The following is an 11,845-nucleotide window of genomic DNA, read 5'->3' as shown; positions in this document are numbered from 1 at the left end:
AGATGTCCCTCAACAGAGGAATGGATACAGAAAATGTGGTATATTTACACAATGGAATACTACGCAGCTATTAAAAACAATAAATTCATGAAATTCTTACGAAAATGGATGGAACTAGAAAAATATTTTCGTGAGTGAGGTAACCCAATCACAAAAGAATACACATAGTATGCACTCACTGTTAAGTGAATATTAGCCCAGAAGCTCGGAATATCCAAGATACAATCCACAGACCAAACAAAGCTCATGAAGAAGAAAGACCAAAGTGTGGATCCTTTGGTCCTTCCTTGAAAGGGGAACAAAATATTCATGGGAGGAGATTCAGAGACAAAGTGTGGAACAAAGACTGAAGGAAAGACCATCCAGAAACTGCCCCACCTAGGGATCTGTCCCATATATAGTCACCAAACCTAGACACTACTGTGAATGCCAACAAGCGCTTGCTGACAGGAGCCTAATATAGTTGTCTCCTGAGAGACAACTCTGCCAGTACCTGACCACAGAGGTTGATGCTCTCAACCAACCATTGGACTGAGCACAAGGTCCCCAATGGAGGATCAACTAAATCTTGATACAACTACTTTTATTATTAGCTTAATGGATCTTATATGCATCAAATACAGTAATTATAGAGTAAAACTATCATCTTACTGAAAAATGTATTGTTGAAGCAAAAGGGTACATGCATTCACACTGCAAAGAAAGCTTAATCTGACTGTGGATGCAACTGTGATGCTCAGTGATGACATGATGCTACTTACTACACACAGGACAGTTAGTTTTGCAGAGTTGACATAACCTAGAATCACTTGGGAGGAGACTCCCAAGGACAGCTGGGATCAGCCTGATTTCATTAACTGATATGCAAACACCCAGCCTAAAAGTTGGCAGCACCGTGCCAAGGGCTGAGCCCTGTACCATATAAATACGGAGAAAGTGAACTGAGCACTGCCAGGAATGCAGACATTTATTTCTCTACTCTCCTGGCTGTCGCTGTTACTTCTACCTATCTCAAGTTCCTGCCTTGACTTCCCCATAAAGGTACCCTGTAACCTGTAATTATAATCAAAATAAACCCTTCTCCCCTAAGTTGCTTTTTTTGTAAGGTTAATTTATCACAGAAACGAGGATAAACATCCCTGCATAATAAAGAGATGGCAATTTGAGGTCCAAAATATTTCTCAAATGTTCCTTCCTCTGAGTTCTATTCAAATACGTGTATGTATGTATGTATGTATGTGTGCATGTATGTATGTATGTATATATCCCACTATATGTTTTACAAACACACACACACCCCAAATACCAGACACAGCCAACATGGAAAATGAACCTTTTGTATCCATCCTTTCTCAACTACATTCCCATCTCCACAGAACACTTACCATCATACTACTGCTCTGGTCCTCATTTGCTTCACGAATAATAGTACTTAAATGGCCAAGACAGTTCAGATTTTCTTCTATCATTTGTGCTAACGTCTCTCTGAGGGATGAAAGAACAAAACCATTTCAAGTTTGGCAAAGGAGCCCTGAGCGTTGCCTACGTTCTGACCTCCTAAGTCAGGATAAGCACTTTCTGGAAACATCACCCCAGCAAAGCTGGCTGCTGCTGTCTTCAGTTTCTCCCTCCCACTCAAAGACAGCATCCCACGTCATCTAAGCCCCTGCATCTGCCTACTCTAGCAAGTCCACTGTAGCTCTAACCAGATTTTCTTTTGAAATAGGTGGTACTGGCAGCAGCCTCCCACCCTCCCTGCTGACAAGGTACCATTAGGGGAAGGTCCCTTGGTATAGACAAATGGAATACATTTTTGTTTGTTTGTTTCTGGATTGTTTCCTTTTACAGACAGTAAAACACCAGCATGCTCACTTCACACACAAACATGGGAGAGAGATTCAAAGTGCAGTCTGGTCTCCAGAGACCCAGGAAAGAGAAAAACTGGTTTGAAAACACAGATAGCAGCAATGAAAACAAGCAAGCCAACCGATGAAAACAGCCGACGGAACGGTGACCCACAAGTACCCTGGGCTGCTGTATGGGAAGGCGGCCTTGGTCCTAGCTTCTCCCTCCATGCCTCCTCTTCCACATCCCCCGCCATCATGCTTCGCCAACCCTCAGTCCCTCCTGATCACACCGTAGGCCATGGGCAACAGCCACTGGCAGCTTAAAACTAAGTACTGATTCAGAAAATTTCATCTAACAACTTCCTAATCCTTAGTAATTAAGTACCAGAGGTACATTATAATTAAGATCTGCTTTCGTTTATCAGGAAATGTATTTTCTGATAAGATATGCTGTTGGAAACAACCACAAGCTCAAATTTAAAGTCACCTATAGAGCTGATATTTTGGAAAGCATCCCTACCAAGCCTAGATGCCTGTAATGAAAACAAAGGATCAGGATGCACTAAGTTTGCCCTTCAGCTTTAGAAGAGGATTCTCTGACCTCTGTAAAATCATAACCCCCACTATGCCTGCTTATGCATTCATACCAGGCCACATATTTCGTGGCTCTGAGATCTACCCTGGAACCTGCTTCCTTTAGACGAGAAAATACCTGGTATCAGCTTGCCTTCCTTCCTGCCATGTGCTTGTTCTCTCATAAAAGCAGTACAGAGTATGCCACTGCGTGACCTCCCGAGCAGCCATGTAACATGAGTGCATGTCTGCAAAACTAATTATGGGCAGACTTCCGGGAAGTGCTTGGTGCTGTGGAGGTCTCCACGAGTTGTGAGAAAAGCGACAGTACACAAGCTAGCAAAGAGCCTCTTGACCACGGCACACCTTATGCGGAGAAAATAACAGAGACGGACAGTCATTCAGCTTTTAGCAAGAGTAGGAACTAAAGACAAAATGCAGGGCTTGATTTAAAGTACTGAAAAATTTTAATTTAAGAAACAGACCTCACTACTATATTAAAAAGAGAACTTGAGTACCAAAAACTACAACCCAGAAAAAGCATAATTTCTTGTAGAGATAAATGGTTAGGGAAGGAGTACAGTTTGGGTAAAGAAAATTGATACGTGGGGACAGAAACGGCCCAGGGCTTGGATTGAGTTAACACTTCTTAGGAACACTCACTGCACTTACTGAAATTTATTTCCCAAGCATTTACATATATTGTTCAACTGAATTTTCACAGTAATTTTATAAGACATCTCATTTTAAAGTGAAAATATATGAACTCTTAAAAAAAAAAAAAAGTACTACTCAGTACTATCAAAAAGAGATAGTCAAAACTGAGCCCTGGTCTGAAGGTACTATTAACCACCATGCTTGCTGCCTCTTCCTACCCTTTCCCCTGAAACACAACTGCCTATTGTTACAAAGTAAACCCACCCATCTTGAGGAGTTACCACACATGTCAGAGGTTGTTCACGGTCTGCTAATGTAGGGGGCAGCCATGCCGATACTGGAGGGGTTACTGTGCCTTCTAGACTGGATCCTACAAGAGAGCGGGCAGAACTCTGCGTCTGAAGGAAAAAGCACATACACACACAGTAAGTTGCAGGCAAGCACCTTTTGAGTCATACCATCTTTTTAAAACCATACTCGTAAGATTTATAATTCAATTATTACTTGTATACTAGTATTATGAACAAAACTTGTCTCACCTCTACGAACTATACCATAATTTCTGGCCCCCTTCATTCACTGACTAAAACTGAGTGTATCTAATTTCACAGACTAAAGCTGAATGAATCTAATACCTCTAATCCAGTTTTTGTTTGGAGGAAGGGAACAGCTGAACAGGGTTGACTGATTAACAAGTCAGATGCAGTGACTCTGAGCTGGGCTGGGCAACCATAGTGATCAAGGGTATGGAGGAGTGTAACGGGGACCAGCTGGGTATGGTGGCTCACACTTCTAATCACAGCAACTGGGTGGCAGGGAAATTGCTGGGAGGTAGTTTAGCTTCCAGTCTAGGCTAGAGAGCTTTTGTCTCAAAAGAAACAAACAAAACCACACACATACCACCACCACCACGCCCAGCAGCAGCAGCAGCAGCAGCAGGACTGGAAGGAGAGTGAGAACACAAACATCCTGTCTCTATAATTACTTGGATACTGAACAAGGAACATGTAGACCCAATATAAAGTATATTCAAAGGACATACCTTAAAGCAATTAAGAACCTTCTCTGGCAGAAAATAACAGTAACTCAGTATTACATTCACTAATAATTACTTACACAGGCTATTTTAAGGAGGTGCCAAATTTCTTTCTGCCTCTTTCCCTGCATAAACATGACAGTATTGTCAGCTTCTTTGATGTTACTGAGGGCCACTTCCACCTTGGGGAGTAGATCAATAATCTTCTGCTTGCAGCCCAACAACTTGCTGTAAAGATTGAGTCAGTGTCAGATACCTGTCATATCTCTCCAGACTGTATACCATATGCCCAAACCCACAGGAAATAAAGCACAGCCAGCATATTCTTTAATGGATGATCTCAAAAGCAATGAATGTAGGAACTAGACAGATAGCTCAGAGGTTAAGAGCACTGGCTGCTCTTCCAGAGGACCTGGGTTCACTTCCCAGCACCCAGTCACATCTGCAACTCCAGTTCCAGATCTTAAGCCCCCTTTTGACCTCACACACACTGGGCAAACATGCAGGCAAAACATCCATACATATAAATAAAATAAAAACTAATGCATATATCCAGGGCTTACATATCACCATGTTTTGTAAGATACTGACAATTATTATTTACCAAAAGGGAATATTATAATTTTTAAGGAACACAAATATAATGGCATTTAGGAGGAAATGAAGCAACAATTCTACCTCAGGTGACCAAACAGCTCCTTGAGAACACGGTCCTGACTCTGCACGGTGTGCACAATGATCTTCACCATCTCTGTGCTGTCACTGTACGAGTGATCTACAAACAACTTAAGTTAGTAGGTTTATAACCTCTTTTGCAGAACACATCAGTTTCCAAACAGGAAGTTCCTTAACGACTATTAAAAAGCTGCCAAGTAGTCTACAAAATTTCTCCATCTGTTGTAGAACACTGTCCTTGAAGTGTGGCAATACTGTTGCCTTAGCGAGCTCTCAGAAACTGATTACAGAGGTAAGGTGAGGTTTGCTAATGGTCTCCCAGGAACCAGACAGGGGTGCAGGAGTCCTTACCCCTCCTCAAGAACCTAAAAGAGATTATCTCTTGCAGACAGACAGAAAGAGGAGAAATTTTCCTCAGAAGTGTAGTTCCTGAAGCACCTCTAAGTAATCCTGATGAAATTCCGATTTGCCAAACAAGACCATTGTCTGTCATTGGCATCCTATCTGGGGTAAATGGTCACATGCCCCATGAAAAAATACACCACTTAAATTAGCACATGGATTTAAACATTTTTAAATTAACTATGATTCTAAGACATTGAAGTATAGTTCATTGACAGCTATGCACCAAAAAGTAAACTGCTAAGGCTAGGTACAGTTGTCAAGAGCCACCGCTGCTCTTCCCGAGGACCCAGATTTGTATCCCAGCACTCACACAAGGTGGCTCATAAGGGCCTATAATAACATCTCCAGGAGAATCTGACACCCTCTTCTGGACTCTGTAGGAACCCCCACACAAATGGAATACACCTACATGTACAGACAGAAATATTTTCTAAAAAAGTAACTTTATGCATGGTTGTATGTTTATTCTTAGAGACTTACACAGCCTGTGTTTGAGAGAATAGTCTGGTTGATTTAACCCATACTAACCCAAATTCTGACACAGATGCAGCCCTTGGCTAGAGACTAGTTCTCTTACATGATTAACACTGCTTACTTAGAACAGTGGGTAGATCAGGCTTTCACTGCACTAACAGGCTGCTTGGAATTTCCTGCTAATCCATCTGTTTACAGCTCAGAAAAATTCCATCTGAAAAAAAGGCTGACTTAAACCAAATCTGAAGTACTAATAAAGAGGATCAGCAGACACCTGAAATTCAACTTTGAGTTTCAAGAGGTTTGAGAAGGTTGTAGGCCTGGAGCTCAGAGGAAGACCAGTGCCTGCCAGGCACACACAAGGCTCTGGGCTGGATCCCCATTACTGCAAGAGGTGGTGGGGGAGAGAAAGTAAAGGAAAAGAAAAAAATCTGTCCTTTCTTCATTATTCCAGAAACAACCTCCTCCACAGCCCAGATTTGTTCCCATAGTGTCTCTGTCTCTCTCTGTCACACACACACACACACACACACACACACACACACACACACACCCTCACTGAGCAGACACAAGATTCAGAACACCCACATGGCCACCTGTAACTCCAGGTCCAGTTATCAAACACTCTCTTCTGGCCTCCATGGGCATTGTACACACATGGTGCTCTGATACACATATAAGTAAAACACCCACACACAGAAAATAAAAATACAATCTCAAAACAAAACAAAAAACCCAGTGCATGCATGTTGATTTTTTAAAGAACAATATATTATATAAAGCTGCATATGATGCTATATGTTTATAATTTTTAAATCTTAAACTTGAAACTTTATATAAGTAATACAAAACTTTTAAAATAAAAAATATATTCCAGAGCACAGATATCCCTGATTACTTATGAAATCCTTCAAAATAAATACATTTTAAATAAAATAAAGGTGTTTTACCACCTGTTTTCAAAGAATTTTCATAAACATGTTCTCAAATACATTGCTAAAGGTTACTGAGTTAGAAGGCTAGGTTTTTACTTATTTTGCGCAAAAGGGGAACAGAAACAAGGAGATGTACTGGAGATTATTTAGTCAGTAAAATACCCAATTTAGAATTCAAGGCTTCTGGTTTCCAACCTACATTCCTCCCAACACCAATGAATGCTCTATATGTGGCAGTATTCAATATGAATTGCTCCCCTAAGGATACAAGCAGTGCCCACTGCTGGTGAAGGCAAGGACAACAGCTTCTGCACTGACTAAGGCTTCTCTTCCCATCCAGAACCCTTTGTGTGCAATTCTTTCTAAGCTCTCTAAGTTAACCCGTCTTCCCCCTCCCCATTACTCCCTTTTATTGGGGGTGGGGTGGAGTGCTATTTCTTCCTCTTTGTTGGGGAGAGAATATATGTACAGAGGTTCAAGGTCACCTTCACTTATCATCCATGATGGATAGGATATCTCTCTGAATCTTAAGCTTGCTGTTTCAGCTAGACTGGCTGGCCAATGAGTACCAGGAGCCCATGTGTCCCTGTTCTCCCAGTACTGCTGGACCACAGGGGTATGCTGCCGTGTGTGTGTGTGTGTGTGTGTGTGTGTGTGTGTGTGTGTGTGTTTATGTGTGTGGAATCACAGGGGTGTGCTGTCGTGTGTGTGTGTGTGTGTGTGTGTGTGTTTATATGAGTGTGGGATCACAGGGGTGTGCTGTCATGTGTGTGTGTGTGTATTTATATGAGTGTGGGACCACAGGGGTGTGCTGCTGTGCATGTGTTTATGTGAGCATGGGATCACAGGGGTGTGCTGCTGTGCATGTGTTTATGTGAGTGTGGGACCACAGGGGTGTGCTGCTGTGCATGTGTTTATGTGAGTGTGAAACCACAGGGGTGTGCTGCTGTGCATGTGTTTATGTGAGTGTGGGACCTGAACTCGGTTCTCATGCTATCGGAGCAGTATCTACTTACTGACCCAATGCCAGATTCCCTGTTTTTTCTTTTCTTTTTTTCTCCTCTACTTTCTTTTTCACTTTATTTTTGAAACTTATTACTTCTCGGCCTTTTCGCTAAGATCAAGTGTATTTTTAAAACTTTTCTACTTCAATATCCTTATTACTTTCCCCTTCTAATCTCTTAAGTTTTTATAAATTTAAAGCTATTATGCCACAAATGTTGCAAAAAGAATATCAAAACAGGATCTTACTATGAAGTTAAAAAAGCATTACAATCCGCCCACTTTATTCAGTTAGGGTGTTTCTTCAAATACCTCTACATACTGTGACTGAAGAGCCTTACCAGTAGGCCTGTGCTTTAGCTGCTTATAGAGATCAATGGCACGCTGTTCCCTACAAAAGAGAAAAACAAAAACCTTTCTGTATGTGGATTAATAATACATGGCTTGAATAATATTGGTTATTAGGAAAAGATCCAATTTTTAGCAAGTATAGAGCATCAAAGAATATTTTACAGAACATTCTTAGAGCTTTAAAAAAAAAACCCACTGTGTCTCTGTGTATAGATGTCTCTGTGTGTGTGTCTGTGTCTCTGTGTGTCTATGTATGTGTGTGTGTCTCTCTCTGTGTGTGGGTGTGTGTTTCTCTGTGTATCTCTCTCTGTGTATGGGTGTCTCTGTGTGTGGGGGGGGGTGGGGGTGCCTCTGTGTGTGTGTGTGTCTCTCTTTGTATTTGTATGTCTGTGTGTGTGTGGGGGGGGTATATGGTTGTCTCTCTGTGTATGGGTATCTCTCTGTGTGGGTGTCTGTGTGTATGTGTGTATCTCTCTGTGTATGGGTGTCTCTGTATGTGGGTGTCTCTGTGTGTGTGTCTCTGTGTGTGTGGATACCTCTCTGTGGGTCTCTCTCTCTCTCTCTCTCTCTCTGTCTGTCTGTCTATCTGTCTCTGTGTGTGTATGTGTGTGTGTGGGGGGGTGTCCACTTGCATATTCCACAGATTCCACGGGAGGAGGTCAGGAGACAACCTTGAGTGTCAGTCCTTGCTGGCTACCTGAGTCAGGCCTCTGTTGTGTGCTGCTGCCTGTGCTAAGCTGGCTGGCCTGCAAGCCTCCTGTGACCCTCCAGTCTGTGTCTCCCTTGCTGTAGAAGCACAAAGGTTGCAGACCTGAGACCACACCTCCCCTTACGTGTGGACTCTGGGGAATTCATACTCAGGTCCTCAAGCTGGAGCAGCAAGTGCTTTGACATCTCCCTTGTTTCCAAAATAAAGTTTGTGTATGCTTCAGATCTGCTCTGCTCTTCCACCACAAATATAATATCCATGCCCCAGAAACATGCGGGAAACTATGGCTTTGTGATCAGAGAAAAAATTTGAAGTTTCTAATCTAGACATTTAGGAAATTAACCTCAACAGAGGAGTTAGGAGATTATATTCAGACCAACAGGGAAGTAAATGGGGAAACCATCTGTAATTTAAACAAACGTTAAACACACACCACACACACACACACACGCACACACACACACACACAAAGGAGATTTTCTTTTAAATCATAGATTACTAATCCAGAGGGTTATTTCCCAAAGTCCCTATGACTAAGAAGTATCTTCCTTTTAAAATAGTCTAAGGGCCAGAGACACGGCTCAGGAGGTAAAGGTGCTTGCAACCAAGCCTACAACCTGAGTCAATTCTTGGGCCCACCCTGGCAGAAGAGGTGAATCGTCACCCTTTCTGTCCCTTGATGTGCTGCATGACACCTCTTCCCAACAAAACAGACGAGTGTTAAGACAATCATATCACAGAAATATATTAGAGGTAAGAAAAACCCAGATATAAGTAGGAAGGACAAAACAAAAAAGTATAGGATCAAGACCAATAGCACAGACACATTCTTACAGAGATTCCATCAAGTCCCCCTGGCGTCTTCCATAGGGGCTCTTCTGCAGCTCCATGATTTCAGTGTGCAAAGACATAATTTGATCCTCAAGGTATCCAATGACACCAACCTAAAATATGACACAAACCAAGAAATGACAGGTGTACTACCATATAAAACATGGCATGGGTCTTAAAGGTAGAGCATGATCTGCTGTAGCGGTAGAACTGAATATTTTACTATAACAAGGTAATTTTGTTAAAGCTAACTGTTTATTTAATGAGGCAGTAGTATTACATAGCCTAGACTATTCTTGAACCTATAATTCTCCTGTCTTACTTTCCTGTGTGCTGGGATTACAGCCTAAAGCACATTAGACTGGTTAAAGCTATTTTAATAATAATAATAATAATAATAATAATAATAATAATAATAATTTACTAACTTTTTGGAAACTCATAGGTGCATATAATGTACTTTGATCTTCACTCCCCGCAACTACCCAACCCCTCGCAGATCTCCCCTCTAGCCCCTTTTCTCCCCTCTCAGCTTCATGTCTTTTTTTTTTTTTAAATAATCCATAGAGTCCAATATGTGATGATCATATACTACTGAATGTGAGGCCAGACAACAGGACATAGTCAAACTATTAGGGACCACCTCCTTAAAGAAAACTGACTTCCTTTTCCCCAGCAGCCGTAACTGCTAATAGTTCCTCAGCCATGGTGGGAACTTTATTACCTTTTTGACAGTCTTTCATATAAAAACACCTTATGCTAGGTGCAGTGGTGACACCTTTAATCCCAGCACTCAGGAGGCAGAGGCAAATGTATCTCTGAGTCAAAGGCAGCTTGGTCTACACAGTGAATTCCAGACCAGCAAGGGCTATACAGTGAGACCTTGTCTCAAATAAATAAATAAAATAAAATAAAAACACGCCTATGTCTCCCTTCCAATGGCAGTCAACTACTACCCGTATTTGCTTTGGCATCTGGAGAAGCAAAAGAACAGAAATGCCATTCACAAGACAAACTAAGTGGCCAGTGAAATTACTGCCATTTTTTGCAATATCAGTCCCACAATACCAACTGCCCTATTCACATCCTCAGTGTAAATATGAATTGGCACCAAGGGAAGTGACAGCACAAGACCATGGACATACTGGAGAAGAAAGGAATATACCACCTAGGGAATCATCTATTCCTCCCTTAGAAGGTATATGTTCTCTAAACCTATATAGTTTTGAGAATGAACCAGGGTACTATTGATAATTATGCGAAGACATCAGGTATAAATAGAACTGTCCCATTTAAACTAGATGTGAAGCCACCTTACTTAAACCAGTAAGAAAAATTACTAATGATACATCTCATTATTGACTTCCATTTAATATTTACAAGCCTATTAGAAAAGACTACACCTCATATATATGTGTGTATGTGTATATATGTATATACACACATATATGTATATATGTATACACACATACATATGTGTATTATAATACACACACACACACACACAAAATGGAAACTAGAGTTTAATGAAGATACCAATGCCTTTCTTTGGTTTTATAGCCCATAACCTTCAACTCTTTTCAAAGCATATATACAAGGTATTTGTCTAAATTTCAGGAATGAAAAGATAAATACTTTTTATATGTCAAAATCAAAGATAACTTCTAATGGAGACATTAACTACACAGAATGATCTCAATGATTTTTACCTCGGAATAGTGAATGGCCTTCTCTTCCATTTCTTTCCATGCTTTCAGCATTTTTTCTGAAGCTAAAAAGAAAAGAAAAAAAAAAAAAGAAAAAAAATCAAGTCTAAATTGGCTTCCTTAAATAATTATATCTATAAGCATTAGCCTGGCTGTATCTATCAATATCAAAGATACATAATGGGTTTAAAGTGTCTTTCCCACATAGGCATCCTATGCTCCTAAGCCCCAATACCATAGATGGAAACCTCACTGGAAATAGGTCAATTTATAAAGTTAATCACCTATGTACGTACTCACACTGGAGTAAGCTAGACCTTCCCACAGAGTGACTCTTTTTCAGTGTCCTTAGAGAGAACAGACTGGGGGAGCAGGGCTATACAGAAACACAAAGGAGAAAGCCACATGACAACTAAAGGGATAAGTCAAAGAGCAGTAAGCACGGCTGGTAATCCTAGGGAGTTAGGAAGCAATCTTTGTTTTGCAAGTTTCAGAGGAATCAAGGCATTACTAGGACCTTGATTTTTAGATTCTAGCCTTGAAATTCTGAGTTTTTACATCTATGTTGTTTTAATCCACAGAGCAGTTATGGAAGTTCTAGGAGAATAGTATATATTTTTCCCCCTAAAAAAAAAATCTTGCCA

At 40.9% G+C, this 11,845-nt stretch overlaps 1 protein-coding gene across 2 annotated transcripts in view; it reads right to left on the bottom strand.

The window, feature by feature from the left end:
• The window catches only part of Chuk (component of inhibitor of nuclear factor kappa B kinase complex), a 38,636-nt gene that overhangs the window by 1,959 nt on the left and 24,832 nt on the right, over positions 1-11,845 (bottom strand). The window contains exons 14-20 of one of the 2 annotated variants that reach the window (XM_052185315.1): positions 11,205-11,266; positions 9,499-9,608; positions 7,946-7,995; positions 4,792-4,888; positions 4,194-4,341; positions 3,342-3,475; positions 1,386-1,485 (exon numbers count right to left, since the gene is read on the bottom strand). In XM_052185315.1, the coding sequence (XP_052041275.1) occupies positions 1,386-1,485; positions 3,342-3,475; positions 4,194-4,341; positions 4,792-4,888; positions 7,946-7,995; positions 9,499-9,608; positions 11,205-11,266 (701 nt within the window). The remainder of the gene's footprint in view (positions 1-1,385; positions 1,486-3,341; positions 3,476-4,193; positions 4,342-4,791; positions 4,889-7,945; positions 7,996-9,498; positions 9,609-11,204; positions 11,267-11,845) is intronic. The other variant, XM_052185323.1, reaches the window with a different exon arrangement.

This window comes from Apodemus sylvaticus, chromosome 1 (assembly GCF_947179515.1).
Source record: "Apodemus sylvaticus chromosome 1, mApoSyl1.1, whole genome shotgun sequence".
Taxonomy (NCBI): Eukaryota; Metazoa; Chordata; class Mammalia; order Rodentia; family Muridae; genus Apodemus; species Apodemus sylvaticus.
This window is presented reverse-complemented; position numbering and strand designations above follow the sequence as displayed.